This window comes from Tursiops truncatus, chromosome 6 (assembly GCF_011762595.2).
Source record: "Tursiops truncatus isolate mTurTru1 chromosome 6, mTurTru1.mat.Y, whole genome shotgun sequence".
Lineage (NCBI taxonomy): Eukaryota > Metazoa > Chordata > Mammalia > Artiodactyla > Delphinidae > Tursiops > Tursiops truncatus.
In genome coordinates, this window is record NC_047039.1 from 16169649 (window position 1) to 16187044 (window position 17396).

The 17396-nt window shown below is 49.1% G+C and overlaps 1 protein-coding gene across 2 annotated transcripts in view; it reads right to left on the minus strand.

Annotated features, from left to right (window-relative positions):
• Nucleotides 1-1066: 1066 nt before the first annotated feature.
• The window catches only part of SLC39A14 (solute carrier family 39 member 14), a 47938-nt gene continuing 31608 nt past the window's right edge, over nt 1067-17396 (minus strand). Inside the window, exons 2-9 of one of the 2 annotated variants that reach the window (XM_073805860.1) lie at nt 16743-16877; nt 14609-14795; nt 11398-11567; nt 8976-9098; nt 8305-8493; nt 7980-8187; nt 6453-6637; nt 1067-4427 (exon numbers count right to left, since the gene is read on the minus strand). In XM_073805860.1, the coding sequence (XP_073661961.1) occupies nt 4281-4427; nt 6453-6637; nt 7980-8187; nt 8305-8493; nt 8976-9098; nt 11398-11567; nt 14609-14795; nt 16743-16871 (1338 nt within the window). In that variant the 5' untranslated portion in view covers nt 16872-16877 and the 3' untranslated portion in view covers nt 1067-4280. Of the gene's footprint in view, nt 4428-6452; nt 6638-7979; nt 8188-8304; nt 8494-8975; nt 9099-11397; nt 11568-14608; nt 14796-16742; nt 17021-17396 lie in introns of both variants that reach the window. The other variant, XM_033857704.2, reaches the window with a different exon arrangement.

Consider the following 17396-nt stretch of genomic DNA (forward strand, 5'->3'; position numbering starts at 1 on the left):
ACAAAGAGATGGCTGAGATCAAAGTTTTAATCTTCTTAGTGACCTGTTTACTCTGCTTAGCTCTATTCTATACTGGCCACAAATTCACCTCTCAAATTTCTGTTTCTAAATAAAGAAGGACCAGGAAACAAGGCATTAGCAAAACCAGCACCAAAGACAGGAAAACACAACAGGAACTGCTGCCAGTGGAAAAGGAGCCCTTCCATCAACACAGAACTTGCAGGCATTTCATTTCGTCTTTTCATTCATTCTTTCTGTGTGGCAGGTGCTGGTATCACAGAAATAAACCAGGTATATAGCCTCTACCCAGAAGGAACTCAGTTTATAAAGAACAAGAGCGATTACAGTGCAAGTCCAGTAACTGAGGTGTGAACAGGGAGGCACTAATCCCAGCCTCTCCAGAGGTGGCACAAGCCGAACCACAGAGTGACTATCATTTTGAACAGCTGTAGCAGACATTAGTCCAATATAGTAGCTACTTAATGAAATTTAAAATACCAACAGGAGCCACTTAATATATTATTCTTGAGTTTTAAAAAAATGGGAGGACTGACCAACAGGCATTTGGGAATCTCTAATGTATGTATTAATAAAATGGCATCAATTCTTTTACTCCACTGCTCGTTTTTGTGGTCGAAGATAAACAGATCCCTGGCCCTTTGAATGAATTGGAATAAGAACAGGTTTAGAATTTTATTTTAAGTCTCAGGACAGAACGTTTCCCTGTAAGACATACAGGAGATGTGGTTTAAATGAACCAAGTGTACTCTCCAAGTTTCAAATCATGGATTTATACAAGTGAAAACAGTGTGACAGAAAGCTCTTCTTAGGAAACACCACAGTTCTTCCATCACTGATGAAGTCATGGGCCCCATTAAAAGATAAGTTAATCATTTAAAGTGAGTATGTTATGCTCTCTGAGGTTCCTTCTAAAACCCCTCTCCAAATGTAAGCTGGACCAGTAAAATGAAGCTTTATAAGTTAGCAAGACACCACCCCCATCTTGTGTTCAACAGTCTTCATTACACCCACGTTATTGCCAAAGATGACACTTGCGATTCAACAGTTACAGAATATAGCTTTATTTATAGAATCTTACAAATAAAAACATTTACAGTCCACATAACTTATTTTTTTTCTAATTTATCCTCATAACACCTGAGTTATTTAAAAAAATACTGTGATGGAATTGCAGAACTGTAAAAGGAAATATGAATAATAAAAATCTAACCTCTCTCTTTTGCAAAAATCAGACAACTTTTCGTTTTTGTTTTTTTTTTTTGCGGTACGCAGGCTTCTCACTGTTGTGGCCTCTCCCGTTGCGGAGCACAGGCTCCGGACGCGCAGGCTCAGCGGCCATGGCTCACGGGCCCAGCCGCTCCGCGGCACGCGGGATCCTCCCGGTCCGGGGCACGAACCGGTGCCCCCTGCATCGGCAGGCGGACTCCCAACCACTGCACCACCAGGGAAGCCCAACTTTTCGTTTTTTAAGCAGATTTCCAACATATTACCATATTACCATCTCCACATTACCATGTGGAAGAGGACTTACTAAAAACAGGTCTTAGGATACTCGAACAGAGAAGGCTTCTTTTTAAAACCCAGGGTGAAGGACCAATGAAGGAAAGACCTAAGTTGACACTAGACACAAAAAACCTTTGGGCAAGGACAGAAGGCAACCTGCAAGCCAGGGTGAGGGTGAGAAGCAGCAGAACCCCTGCTCCTGGGTCACTGCTCCTGCACGTGACACATACTTTCCTTGTTATGCTTAATGGGAGCCGGTCCACGCAGGGAAAGGGAGGGTGAAGATGCTAATGCCAGAGGTGAAAAAGGTCCTCAGAACTCGATATTCCTCAGACTTCTAATATGTACAAATGCTTAAAACAGCAAATCCAACACTTCAAAAAGAAATGGCCACATTTTCAATTGAGGAAAATCTGTTGCCAATGGCAACACATAATCAGTTGCACGATTTCAGTGTCTCCACCCCTAAGCTCAAAGTAGGACTGGCCTCTGGACCAATTAGTTTGAAGAGAATTTCCCTTTGAGGCAGCTGTCTGTGAAAGGAAAGTTAGCTCTTAATATAGGTGTGCATGAGAAGGGAGGGCACCCTGCTACTTCGTATTTTAGTTTTTAATTTGCTCAAGGTTACATTTTTGAGCTCTTCTCCTAAAACTAGAAACCCACTAACTCTTACTTAGGATTCTACTCCAAGAATAATAGTATTTGTAAGGAATGACAGATCTATAGGGGATGCTAAAATTATAAATTTAATACATCCATGTGAATTAAGGGAAGCAAAATCTTCTGAAGTCCTAAGGTTTGAGTTATTTCCTGCTAGCTCCTGAAAGCAGTTTGAGGGAAATCAAACAGAAAAGACAAAGAATCGTTTTAAAACAGTAACAATGACAATAATAATGACAATATAAAAAGTTAGATCCCAACATTCAAGGAATTGGTTCTTTGGTAAAAACTGGACCATAATCCTACCAGGAGTCTGTCCTGATAGTTCACCTAGAATCGTGAGAACTGAGTTTTCCTCCTTCTTCTGCCCATTCTCAAATCTATCAAAGTCAACAGGCAAGATGAGAAAAACGTATAAAGCATCACCGGCGGTTTTCCCACTCATGTTCTTTTCAAGAATAGTCCTGGTTTGACGGATGTTTCCCAAGGGGTGGGGGGAGGCGGGGAGGGGAAAAAAGCCAGAGTAGATGCTGCTTTTAACTACCGTAGAATGGAAAGTTTTCCTGTCAGAACGGAAAAACTAATGGGTGGTGGTGACGGACCAGGACTCGTCAGCCACATGCACAAGTCGGTTTGCGAACACAGCCCCTGGGCTGCGACTGTGGGCACCACTGAGGAAGGCTTCAGGAGAGGTCGGCTCCCCAGAGTGGCTAAAGAATCTCACATTATCAATATGATAATAATAAAGCAATTCACCTAGTGAACCTGGAGATTAGCTCCCCTCGAAGCCAGAGCTCTGAGGAGAGGGCTCCACAGGGCCGGCGGCTGGCCTACGGTCTCACACACAAGTCTATCAGTCCGTTTTTCTGAAGAGAGTTAGAGCAATTCCTATTCAGTTCAATACAGGATTCGCCCTCGCTTGTTCGGGGTGAGGGAGAAAGGGGGAACCCCAGACGGTGCAGCAGAACCCATGGGTCCTCTATTCTGCAAACCCCAGGGATGCCCCCAATCCAAGCTCTGGATCTTCCATCTCAGAGTTCTATCACTGTTACTTATGGAATCAGTAAACCCTAAATGTTGCCTGCGCTGATTCCGTTTCTGATTACCCTTGTCAAGAAGACCACAAGCTGCACTCCAATTCTGTAGGTCAGCTTGCCACCTGTCAGCACAACTGTTGACCAGGGAGGTAAATCTGTGCAGTCTGCCCTCTGACACGGGCACCGTCAATGTGCTTAGAATGTGCCTCCAGGGAGTCTCCCGGGAGATGGGGGTGGAAATCACAGCAAAGCCAACGGATTTCTCACAGGTCTCTCTTCTCTGCCCTCCAGTCTGCCAGTGTTCATCCAAAAGGAGGGGAGGTTCAGGCAACAGAACCTACCTGCTGGCTCACCTGGACGGCCACGAAACACCAGGTGCAGAACCGGTGCCAAGCATCCCAGAGGGAACAGGTAACCACCCTGACAAGACACACACCCCCATCTCAGGGTGATCCTTGCCTCTCCCTCCCGCCCTTCTCATCTGTTTCCAGCTTTCAGTTCTCTTTGAAAGAATAGGCAACTGAACAGATTTTGAAAGAATAAGAGGGATTCCTGTCTTCTATACCTTTTCTGTAAAAATAGGCGGATTCGCTTAAAAATGGGTCACCTTGAGGCCGAGGAAACACATTCAGATTTGTGGGCCCCAAACTATAGATTCACCTCCTGATATTTCTAGCCAAGTTGTGAGCCCTGGCTATCTTTTTGCATTGTCGGGCAAAGGATTCAGAAGGTCTCAGTGCTGGTTGGAAGAGAAAGAGGCCAGGGCAACCAGAGAAAAAAGTTAGTCTTGTCTTTTAAGCTGCATTCAGTTCCAGAATCACTCTGAGAAAGAAGAGGAAAGGGGGAGAGGCACTACCTAGAGGCTGGTTACCAGGGCAGCTTATTCCTAGGATACAGCATTTTAAAAACAGCTAACATTTGAATGCAGGGATACAGTCTCCATGTCACAGTTTTTAATAGAACTGCCTCTTCCGAGGTGCTTCCTGGATGAGGAGTCCTTGGGCCAGGGATCAGCGGCCAAGGGCCCGACTGCCAACCCCGCCGGCTCCTGGCAGGGCCCTACCCGATCTGGATCTGTCCCGAATACATAGTGAGGACCAGCATGATGCTGAAACCAGTCAAGAGGCCCACGTTCTGGATGACAAAGGGGATCAAGACACTGCCGTTCCTTTCATCCTCTTGGCAGACCTCGTTCATCTCAGGGAACTGGGGAAGAAGAAAAAAACACGAGAGCTGCAGTTCCTTTCTTAACCTTTAAGTGCAGGACAATTCAGTCATATGTATATTACCTAACAATTATTACAACATTTACTATTATTATATTTTTGCATTATAAGGCTACCACAATCATTAGTATAAATATATGATTATAATAGTTATAATTAAGATATATAATATACGATTGGTTTACAAAGAAAATCAACAGCACTAACTTCTAGAACTTAAACGTTAGAGCCTTTCTCCAAGGTGGTTACCACTACTTTACAGCTATGGAAGTGAAACAAAGTACGACACGTGCATGTAACCCTGGATGTGTTTAGATGCGGACTAAAAATAACCACTCTGCTAAAAATTACTGTGATCTTTAAAAACACATCAAAAGGTCTTTTTGCTATCAGAATGTTGTCGCTTGTTTGGGAAACTCAGCAACCATGTAAGGGGCCAGAGAACGGAACTAAGCATTGCTGTGACTCAAGGCCTCTTGCTGCTGGCCAGCAAGGCAGGTGACAAAAATACCCTAACCCCAGGGAGGGCCACCCACCGGAGGAGAGAATCTAAGATGTTTCCATGGGCTGAGGATGGACCATGGTGGTCAGTGCTCTCATCATCTCATCAAAAATACTACTTTCCGGGACTGCTCTGCTGGCGCAGTGGTTAAGACTCTGTGCTCCCAGTGCAGGGGGCCCAGGTTCGTTCCCTGGTCAGGGAACTAGATCCCACATGTCACAACTAAGGAGCCCGCTTGCTGCAACTTAAGACCCAGCATGACCAAATAAATAAATAAATATTAAACAAAAACAAAAAACTGCTTTCCGAGGATATGGAAAATAATTCATGCAAACCTGCCAAAGAACCGTCATGCCAACAAGGAAGGAAATCAACCTTGTTAGTTATAAAGATGCAACAAATCAGGTATTAAACTAGCAAACGCAAAACTACTTAAACGGTTATACCAAACGTTAACGGGTACGATGTACACTTTCAGACACCGCTAATGATGTAAATAAAGGAGGGTAAGCTTTTTAGAAAGCAATTTGGCGATACATATTAAAACCTCAAACCACGCATCCCTTCTGAACCAGCAATTCTTGTTCTGGAGAAGGTAAATCCCCTCACCAAATACTACTGATAATGAGAAAAGGATGCTTTTAAAGAGTATGCAACATGAAAAATGTCTAGGATGTAGTAAGTAAAAAAAAAAAAAAAAAAAGAAACCAGGACATAAAATTGTGTACTCCATGTGATTAGAGTTATTTAAAAACAAACACAATGCACTGAGATGAAAAAGAAACAAACCCAAGTGTTGTTATTTTGGGGGAGAATAATTATGGGTAATTTCCTCTCCCTTCCTTCCCTCCCTTCCCCATTCTTTATCTATAAGTCTCTATTCTGTCATACTTAAAGTAAGGACCCCGGAGTTGAGATACATCATTTTCTTTAAGGACATATGCTAAAGGAACATAGGCCTTTCATCCTTTGAAATCTAATGTCCCCTTAAAAGGCATTGAACAGTACACTTTTATTTACAAATCGTGTGGCATGTGACTTGATTCCTCAATAAAGTTATTATTGGTGGCGCAGCGGTTAAGAATCCACCTGCCAATGCAGCGGACACAGGTTCGATCCCTGGTCCGGGAAGATCCACATGCCATGGAGCAACTAAGCCCGTGTGCCACAACCTCTGAGCCTGAGCTCTAGAGCCCACGAGCCACAACTACTGAGCCCCCACACTCTAGGGCCCACGTGCCTAGAGCCCGTGCTCCACAACAAGAGAAGCCACTGCAACAAGAAGCCCGCGCACCGCAACAAAGAGTAGCCCCCGCTCGCCGCAGCTAGAGAAAGCCCGCGCACAGCAACAAAGACCCAATGCAGCCAAAAATAAATAAATAAATAAATAAATTTTAAAAACAAAAAAACTAACTAATGCCCCTTAGCTGTGCTCCCAATCCAACGAATTTCATAACCCGATCCAGTTTTGCCTACAAGGCATTAAAACTATGGAAGACTTACCATATCAGCCAGAGAAATATACAAGAACATTCCTCCAGCCAGGGCAAAGATCCAGTTGGCAGAGAAGTGGCTGCCAGCTAAGATGCCGAAGGCCAGGCCCACGTAACAGCAGCAGGCAGAGAGGAAGTTGAAGAAGAGAGCCTGCTGGATACTCATGCCGGCATTGAGCAGGATGACAAAGTCTCCTATGGTGGGGACAACAAGAGGGGAGGGTGTGGACAGAAGATTCATACTAGGTCATGGGACACACAGCTTGATGAGGACATGCTTAAACGCTGGATGGAGTGTGGGTGAAAATCAAGATGGCCCCAGACTGGAGATCACGGTGACAAGACTAGGGCCCCCTTCACCACCACGCCGAGGAGCTGTCTCCATCTGTGAGGCTGGGAGCGTACAACCAGCCTAGAGGCTGAAAACAATGCACAGGATTTTCAAAAGAGAAAACCATCTAGCAATGGCCTCATTTCTCTCTTTTCTTTCTTTTTTTTCTTTTTGCAGTCCGCGGGCCTCTCACTGTTGTGGCCTCTCCCGTTGCGGAGCACAGGCTCCGGACGCGCAGGCTCAGCGGCCATGGCTCACGGGCCCAGCCGCTCCGCGGCATGTGGGATCTTCCCGGACCGGGGCACGAACCCGTGTCCCCTGCATCGGCAGGCGGACTCTCAACCACTGCGCCACCAGGGAAGCCCTCATTTCTCTTTTGATTGATGGTGAAACAGAAGGAGCTTCCTTCCTCAAAACTGTAATGAATGGTATTTTTCGAAAACAAAATTGAGACCGAGAGAAATAGTAATTTGCCCAGTCACAAGCCAATAAATGGCAAAGCCAGGACATGACCTTGAGTGTCTGAGCCTTCAAAAAGTCTAGGCTTTTTACACTCTCCCTCTGATAAAACCAAGGACCTTCCAGCCCCTGGTTCATCTATTTCTTCTACGCACCAGACTTCTCACATACATCTCAGCCTTTGGAAGATTAATAGGATGTGAGAGATAACCTATATTGAGCACTTAGAATAGCGTACGGCACGCAGTAAGTCCTTTTCACTATTTTTTCCTTTTGCTTTTTACGATGAATCAACAAGGTAGGTACCAGTATTAAGCCCAGTGTAGAGGTGAGGAAACAGCCACAGGTTATGGGACTATGGGGAAACAACCATCCCAGTAAAAAATGCCATCATTTCCAATGATCAATTTTCTTTTCTTCCTTCCTTCCTCCCTCCCTCCCTCCCTCCCTCCCTCTCTCTCTCTCTCTTTCTTTCGCCATGCTGTGCAGCATGCGGGATCTTAGCTCCCTGACCAGGGATCGAACCCGTGCCCCCTGCAGTGGAAGCGTGGAATCTCAACCATTAGAAAGCCAGGGAAGTCCCGTCCGATGATCAATTTTCAATTATTAACTCAGGTGTTGAGAATTAGTGGTTTGATTTCACATAGCATAGAAAATGTGTTCATTAATCATAATGTGTGTTCTGAAGTGGGGGGAGGAGTCGGCACAAGCGGAAGGGGCTGGGGGGCGGGGTGTGAGCACACTTACCTAGCTCGTGTGGGAACTCCTCGCAGAGGATGGCCACCGAGGTGCTGATGCCTTGGAAGACAGACACGGTGAAGGAGGCACCAATAGCCAGGCCATCGATGAAGTTATGGAGGCCGTCGCTCAGGGTGATCATCCAGGCCAGTGTGCCGATATCAGAGTAGCGGACACCTTTCAGCCAGTAGCAGGCGCTCTGGGAGGCCTGCAGGTCCTGCAAGAAAGCCCCCCTGTCAAAGGGTGGACGACGGACCTTCAGGGTAGGCCCGAGTCATCAAGGCCATTACCACTTAAGGGCCCCTGCCCCCCCAGCAGTGGATGGCCCACTGACCTGGACAGAGAGGGAGCCCACGATGACCTTCTCGTCCATCACAGGGGCCTTCCCATCCAGCTCGCCACTGCAGCGCTGAGAAATCATGTGGTCCAGATCCCCGTTCTGCAGCTTCTCCGTCACCCCCTCCTCCTGGTCCTTCTGGGAAGGGAGCGTCTCAGAGGCATAATGGCTGTGTCCGTGATGATGCTGGAGGGACCACAGGGAGGGGTCGGGTCAGTGCAACACTCACCAAAACCACCCACCCGGCAGGAGCTCCAAGCACCGGGAAGACCTCACTCCCACCATCCAAGAAAACACAAGTAGGCAATAGGACAGAAACCTAGGGCAAGGTGTTGGAGAAAGCTGAATCGAAGGGCACGTGGTGCTGCCACGGGACGGATCTCAGAGGAGGGACCTCAGGGCCAACACTCATCCCTGCCAGGAGGCACAGCAAAGAACATTTACAGCTGCTCCTCGCAATGGCTAATGATTCGCCCTCACCCACTGCTAACACCCTCCTGAGGTGAAGTGAGACATCTACTCCTGAAATAGTTTGTGGGTTTGAATCCATGGCGGGAGGATCCAGGTAAGCTCACTGGATTGGCACTGAGGTAACACCACCACCGGACACAGTTCTGAGATGGATGCTCTCCCTAGAGGCGCTTCTTTTACCAACGATTAGGCCTCACCTCATTTTTCTGCTTAAGAAGCATCTTCAAGACCTTCTCTGTGAAAAAGAAGAGATAAAAGCCCCCAAACACCACTGCAGACTTGGAGACATAATAATCTTCCAGAGGGTTGAAACCAAAAGCCTGTGGATCCAAGAAAACAAAATGAGTTTAAGAATATAGAAAATCTTCACTGGTCCCCTCTCATCTCTTTAACCACTTGACTCTAGGAAAGGAAGAGACCGGGACAACTCTGCCATGTACTCAATCCCTTTCCAGCAAAAATCTAACCCTCGATGTTTCCCTAATGTCACATCACCAGACCCGCTGGGTTCTCTCTAGCTTATTTGCTGATGCAAAAGACAGATCGTCTTTAGAATTTTACTCTCAGGAAGAACAGCCTTGGATGTGGCCTTTCTACTTTTAATGAGGACTCTGTCTTCACTTCTCCTGGAGCTTTGCTACAAGGACAGACTCTGCCGGCAGATTCCATCTTTAAGGAGGAGACATTCGTGTTTGTTTTCATCGTTATATAGCGTTCCTGGCTGATCTGCCTGTAAACACACAGGGAGATGGTACAGTTATACTTTCTAAAATGGGAAATCCTTTCTCCAGTTAAATAGTAAGAATTGCGGCATCTTCCTGACCGCAGACCTCCCAGTGACCACAAAGCCAAGAAAGCAGACTGTGTGACTGCACGTGTCAATTTTGGGGGTTTTGTCTTGGTTTCTGGAAACTTCACTTACTATGGCCAAAAGAAAGAAGGAAAAAAAAAAAGAATCCATTGGGAAGCAGATAGGAGTAGAAATGAGGAGAATTCCATTCTCAGTGATGCTCCTGACTTGTGCGGGGGGGCCCTTGGGAAAGTGTCTGCTGACCTGTTCCTAAGTTTTCTGATAGGAAATGGGCCTCTCGAATAAACGCCAGCCTTCTCGTGAATAGGTCCCAGATAAAAGACCACCAGTACCAGGAACTCCGGGCTGCTTTAAAGCTAAGTGTTTGTCTTTTCTATTTTAAAGGGACGAAATGCAATCTCTTAGGGTAGTTTTCTAAGAGACATTAAAGGTCAAGTTCTAGAATAGAAATTACTCATTCCGGCCAACTTTCCAGGAGAGTCCAATCATCTTACGGAAAAGTGAGGTGGAAAGAGGCAACTAACAGTTCTCCACAAAAAGCACTAAGATACGAGCTCTTGTGCAGGTCAGATTCTGTATCTGTTAAATGGGTACAACATTCCTTGTTTCCTACACATCACAGAGGTGATCTAAGGATCAACTCAGAAAACACAAAACCGCATCTTGGAAAACAAAGTGCTCTAAGGAGCCCGGGGCGTCATCTTTCTGCTTCACCTCTGGCTCATCCAGGCCCGTCAGACTACCCAGTGTAGTGCCTCAGGATTCCTGCCATCAGCAGGTCTAAGCAGAGACCACATGGGATGAGAAACTCCTCCAAGGCCCTGCTAATAAGCCTTACAAACACTGGGCTCCTCCTCTCTCATGGAGGGTTTCCTGGTTAGCCCAGGCGAAGGGGCAAAGGTACCATCAACATGTGTGAGGCCAGACTGGTGGGTTCTCTCCAGCTTATTTTCTTTCTTTTCTTCTTCTTCTTTTTTTTTTTATTTTGCCAACAGCAAAACTTTACTGCGCACCTATTATATAAAGGCCCTTCCATGGATTAGGAGCTCGTTATTTAATCCTCATACCTCTCTAGCTTATTTTCTGATGCAAAAGACAGGTTGTCGGGCTTCCCTGGTGGCGCAGTGGTTGAGAGTCCGCCTGCCGATGCAGGGGACACGGGTTCGTGCCCCGGTCCGGGAAGATCCCACATGCCGCGGAGCGGCTGGGCCCGTGAGCCATGGCCGCTGAGCCTGCGCGTCCGGAGCCTGTGCTCCGCAACGGGAGAGGCCACAACGGTGAGAGGCCCACATACCAAAAAAAAAAAAAAAAGACAGGTTGTCTTTAGAATTTAATGTCCTACTGAGGAGAAGTGAGCTTTTCATTGAGACCTACGGATTCTGTTTTTGGGGCCAAAAGCTCCAAATTGGGAGCCATAACGTGACCTAACTACACTACCTCTGTTTACCCAACAGATAGCGAGCACCAGGTGTTTAAGAAACATTAACTCACGTAACCCTCACGGCATCACCCTGAGGTCCGCCCTTTTTATTCTTCCCGTTTTACGTATGAGGAAACGGAAGGACAGAGAGGTCAGGTGACTTGCCCAAGGGCACAGAACTTGTGGCCGGTGGAGCTGGGATTTGAACCAGCTCTCAAAGCCTTCTCTAAGCTGCCTCTCCTCGCTCGTGCCTACATCCTAGCTTCACTTTCCAAAAGGAGAGGACCTCCTCTCTAGGCCTTCTGTGGAGATGGAGGGCCCGCCCACTGTGTCCCGCCATCCCCCAGGAGGCGGCGTGCTCCTGTGCAAGGGCCCTAGCTTGCCATACCTCGGGGATGAGCTGGAAGAGGGCGTTGGAGTAGAGGGTTCCAATCGCCAGAGCTATGAAGTAGAGCAGCAGCCTCTTGTAAAAAGTCTTCTTCATGAAGGGCACCACGCTGGCCCCCATCAGGGAGCAGAGGGAGATGACGGTCACACAGAGGAGACCGTACCCCCAGACTGCCGGGGAGGGGGAGCCAGCCCCACCCAGGACAGGGACAAGGGCGAACGCCCCACGGCACGGCAGCCACCATTCAGGGAGAGAGGTGGAGAGGGCGGGAGGTAGAGTGGGAGGGGGTTTTGGTGGATATTAACAAAGGAGGCAAAACAAGAAAAATCAGAGAGACAAGCAGGGAGGGAGAGAGAAACAGAACATTTGTTAGTGATTCAAGTCCAATGAAATTTCCTTCAATCGGCTCAGGAGAAACGGGGAGGAACTCGCGGTGGCCTTGGAACCCCGCGTCTCTCGCCCCTGCTGCCTGGTGGCTGCTGAGTCCCACCTGCTAGCTGCTGTGCCTGGCAGGGCAGGTCCTGCCTTGGCCTGTAGCCGAGGTGTGCTCAGGCCTAGCCAGGGGCTGCCTAGCAGACTTTGGACTCGAGAGCTCTAGGGAACAGGAAACCAGAGCAAGGGGAAGAGACCGACAGATCACTGGGCTGCCGTGTTGGCACGTCTGACCCTCGCTATGCAGGCACATGGGACACTCCCCACACCTGGTCTGCTCTGTGCAGGGCAGAAGGGACGGACAAGTAAGGCCCGATGGCCACAAAATCCATTCTCTTAACATCTCAGGTTTTGTTTTTTTCCTATGACCTTGTTTTGTTTTTTCTTTTTGTTTTCGGTTATGCCCCGAAACTTGCAGGATCTCAGTTCCCCGACCAGGGACTGAACCTGGGCCATGGCACAGGAAACCCGGAATCCTAACCACTAGGCCACCAGGGAACTCCCTCAGGTTTTGCTTTATTTGTTTGTTTCCATTTGCTTTGAGAGGGCTGCAGTGTAGAGAACAGAGTTCCAAGATCACCCCGTCAAAAAATATTTCCTCTACCATTTCCCAGTGTCACACACTCCGGGCAGGACAAAAGTGAGCCAGGATGAGGCCTCCCCTGTGAGCCCAGGGGCGGAGTATGTACCATTATTGTATTCCCATTCAACAGGCAACACAGCATTTCATTTCCAATCTTGAAAAAAAATTAATAAATTTAATTTCTGGAGCCGAAAAAAAAGTAGCCCAAGATGAGGCCTGCCCTGAGAAGTGCTTGCTAGATTCATGTGGAATTCTGACATAGCATCAAGATGGTTCACCTTAAACCAGATTTCTCTCCTCATCATGAAGAGGGAACAGGCAAGGCAAGGATAGGCATCCCGTAGAGTCTTTTGACTGGTAAGGCCAGGCAGCTGCCTATGGAAGGCGGCCATTACATTCCCAAAGAAGGTCCACACATCACCCATCGCCCCACTGCACGTCCTTGCCTGAGCTGACAGGTGGGCAGACTGTCACCTTGGGTCTTATTTTTTTTAGCTCCTCAGTGGTTACAATTAAAGAACAAAATCAACAAACATTTCAGAACAGTCAAGTAAGGGTGCCAGGAAGTCAGTCCTATCAGGAAAAAGTCAAGATGCAAGGTGTGAAGGACGGTGGGTCCCTTTCCTTTATTTGGTAATTTTGATTTCGCTTTTTTCATTAAATAGTCTTGATTCTATGTTTGGCCCTCTATACTGTGGATTAGGGCCTGCTTAAAAAAAAAAGGATCACGTACTTTTTAGGTCAATACAACTTTTCAGTCGGTAACCTCTTTCCTTCCACTTCATTCCAGGTGGATCATCTCTTGGTGGCCACACCTGAGTACGGCCAGATCCTCTACTTAGAACAGAGGGGGTCTGGAGGACCAAGGGCAGGGACAGCCACCACCGGCTGCTTTCCTTTCCAGTCCTGCCGACAGGGTTTAGGAAAGGCACTGACTGGGGAAGGAGGCTGACAGGTCCCCAGCATGGGAGACACGTGCTGAGAGCCTTGCATCTGACATCCCCTGAAGAGGCCAGAGGCAAACCTGGGTGCCCCAGGAGTGAGAGGAGGCCCTTGAGATCCAGAGGCAGAAGTCATTGCACCCCTTGACATGAGGAAGAAGTTAATGTTTCAGGTGGCGGCTGTCAGGTGCCTTGGAGCACAGGGTCGGGGCGGGGACGCCCCAGGGAGACAGGACGCGCACGTTTCTTTTCTACTGCACCTCTGGGATGAGCTGGAAGAGCGCGTTAGAGAGCAGCGTTCCAATGGACAGGGCGATGAAGTAAGTGAGCACACGGCTGAAAAACGCTTTCTCCGTGCACGGCAGGACGAGGACTCCCAGGAGAGAGGCCAGGTTAATCAGTGAGACACTGAGGAAACCAAAGCCCCACACTGTGGAGGAACAAGAACAGACGAGGGCCTCCATTACTGAGGGTGGAGGTACTCTTGCTGCCGGGGGGCAGCCCGTTCTGAACTCAGCGGCAATCGGGGCAGAAAGAGATCTGCCAACCCATCAGTAAATGCTTGTTGAGTCCACCTCTTGCTGGGTGCTGTGGAGAAGCCTAAAAATATACACCAAAGCTGCTATCCAAAAGCAGCTTACCTTTCAGATGGAGGGGCAGATGAAAGGCTATAGACCACAGGAGTTAAATAACGACAGCAGGAAACGACGTGGGGTGTGACACAGGTGGCACATGCTAGGTACCAAGTGCCAGGCTGCTCACACCAGCACGACAGGATTGCAGAAGGTCGATCCAGGCCCAAGGGAGCCGTGTGCACACACAGGCCACGGTGAACCACTGCGGCTGGAGCAGGGGTACCAGGCAGGGGAGGGGGAGGAGGATGAAGTGGATGAAGTGGGCCGAGGGCAGACTGTGAAAGGCCTTAAATGCTAAACTCAAAAATCAAGGTGTTGGCCCCCTGGTAGTTTAATGAAAACCAAAACGGAAAAGTGACCAAAAAGAGCACCTCGAGGCTGGTCCAAAAGCCCCACGACGGAACGCTCACCAGCCACGCTGCCCGGCCTGGCAATGTGCTGGACCGGTCTTGGGAGTACAGGAGATACCGGTATAGTCATTACTCTAACTCGCCCCTCCCAACGATGATAAGAGGATGATAACCGGTCAAACATTCAGCGGGCAGCTCTATCTGATCAGCCCAGCGGTCCTCATGCAGACAAGCACGGACACCAGGCCCTGCCTTCCCGTGCTGGCTCACCTTCAACTGAGCTGGGCCTCCCCTCTTCTGTCTGCTCGTTCTCCTCATTCTCCTGGTTCTCGGAGGAGCAGGCCCGGGAATCCAGCTGCTGGAGGATGGTGGGGCAGAACTCCTGGAACTCACGCCCCCCAATCCGCAACTGGTCGCTGAGGTTGTGGGCAGCAAAGAGGTCTCCAGAACTGAAGCACTGAAACCAAGTGGGAGGGGCAGAAAGCTTCTTAGGACCCAAAGTCACACCTTGCCCCTGATGAGCCTTCCAAGACGGAAAACAGAAGATGCAACTGTCCAAATTTCACGGAACCTGCAGACTAACGTCCAAGGATGAGAGCAAAGTCGGCCCTAAACTTGAAAGACTGATAAGTAATCTTAGAGATCAGCCACCCATACATACCTTCCACTCACCCATCTGTAAATGGCTACCTAGAAGTTCTGGGAGCAACCGAATTCCAATCATTATGACCAGGGTGTGGCTTCTGGGGAACATACCTCTATGTGCATACCTGAAGATACAGCTTCTCCCAGATACCAAATCTGGCCACATTAAAACAGCCCAGGGAGCTATGACAGTAAAATGCAGATTTCACATACTTCTCCAGAGCTATTGAGCACAGGTGTCTAAGAGGAACAGCAGTCTCCTGGACCATACACAGTAACGTCCCCAGACTGCAGGATGTGTTGGCGGAGATTGGGAAAGGAAGCGGGGGGAAATCTGAAGACTCAGGGTCTGCCATGGAGCAAGTGTGGGCTGCCCAGTGGGCATGAGCTCTGAGTTCCCTTGGGAAGCATCAGGTTAAGTGGTTCTCACACACCGTTCCCATGAAACACTGCCATTCTACTTCTAATTAAACAGTTACACGTCAGCCTTTCGCTGAGTTTGGTTTTACGTGGCTCTGTCTCTGAGGGAACCAGCCCGCTGGGAGTGCCGACGAGTGAGGGTTTCTGGGCCTGGTACTTCCATGGGGTCCAGTGGTTAAGACTTCGCTTTCCAATGCAGGGGGTGTGGGTTCAATCCCTGGTCAGGGAGGCTGGGATCCCATATGCCTCGCGGCCAGAAAACCAAAAAACAAAACTGAAGCAATACTGTAACAAATTCAATAAAGACTTTAAAAATGGTCCACATCAAAAAAATCTTAAAAAAAAAAAATGCTGGGGGCTGGACTCAGTGACCCCAAGATCCTGCTGCTGAGCCGGGAGGCCTCTGGGGTCAGGCTGCATGAGCCCCCCAAGGCAGCCACCCCTCCGACTCAGACGTGCACCACGCCCCTGTGGTTCTGCATACACGCCACATGGCTCCCCCAGCCTAGCGACTCGGTCTCTCCAAACTCCGCTCTCCTTCAAGGCGAAGCTCCAGGACACCCCACACAGAAGCTTCCTTGACCATCTAGTGCACACTCACCCGCTTCTCTCATTTCTGAATCCTATAATGACTATGCAAGCCACAGCATCTAGCACTTCATCTGAATATCAGTTAACTCTGTTCTTGGTTGGCTGAGCTCCCCATCTCAACAGTAAACTCCCTAAACATGACTCATTTTCCTCTATTTCTCACCACACTCAGCACAGGGAACAAAGTAGATATGCAAAGACGTTGCTGGCTGACTTATATTTGGCTGCCACACACAGCCTCAGACTCTGATTAGCCAAGAAGATATGGAAGACAGAACAGAGAACCAGGAGCCAAAAGACCTGAGTCTTAATCCTGGTCCCTCCAGAACTCACTGTGGGTCCCTTAGTATCTCAGTATATACAGGATATAATGAAGATCTGCCACCTGCACGTAGAGGTACTTTGAGGCTCACCTAGGATAACGGGCAAAGGGCTTTGCAGAAACTCTATAAGAAATATTAGCTGACCCGGGAGCTCCAGCTTACCAGCAGTTCCAGGAGATCCCAGTGCGGCTCTGAGGAAGGGTCTGGAGGGCTGAGAGCTCCTACTTCATGGCTGCCCTTTGCTAAGGGCTTCAAAACACCCATGTAGGAGGTTGGGAGGTGCTGCTGGAGACTCAGACTAGCTGATCACGACCGCAGGGGAAGAATTGGCCCCTCTGCTCTGTCATCAAGGCTCGCCCGCCCCCAACTAGATTGGGAACCTTGAAAGGACAGAGACGGTGCTGGGCAGAGCCAGGGAGCCTTACCGTCGAGAGGTTCCTCGGTCCCTGCACGGACTGGGAGACGTTGTCCCGGCCCACTCCCACGTCCAGGTGGTTGAGCAGGGCCTTCAGCTGCTGCAGGGTGAGGCTGTCGCCCTCCCCGTAGCGATGCATGAGGTTCTGCAAGAAAGAGGCTGCGCTGATGGCGGGTGTCCCCACGGACACAGCATGAGCCTCAGGAGCAGCTGTCCACACAGCGAGCAGAGCCAGCAGGAGGCAGTTGGGGAGGGCTGGGTGCAGCAGCTTCATGGTGACAGGTGAGGCTGCAAGAGGAGAAGGCCAGGTGAGGGCAAGGCTTAGGACACCCATCCTCTCCTTCCACACCAGACCCGTCAGCTGTGCTCCAAACAGGAGGGTCTCTCTTCAGACTCTGAATCCAGTTGGTGTCAAAACTGACCCTTCGGGCTTCCCTGGTGGTGTAGTGGTTGAGAATCTGCCTGCCAATGCAGGGGACACGGGTTTGAGCCCTGGTCTGGGAAGATCCCACATGCCGCGGAGCAACTAGGCCCGTGAGCCACAACTACTGAGCCTGTGCATCTGGAACCTGTGCTCCGCAGCAAGAGAGGCTGCGACAGTGAGAGGCCCGCGCACCGCGATGAAGAGTGGCCCCCGCTCGCCGCAACTAGAGAAAGCCCATGC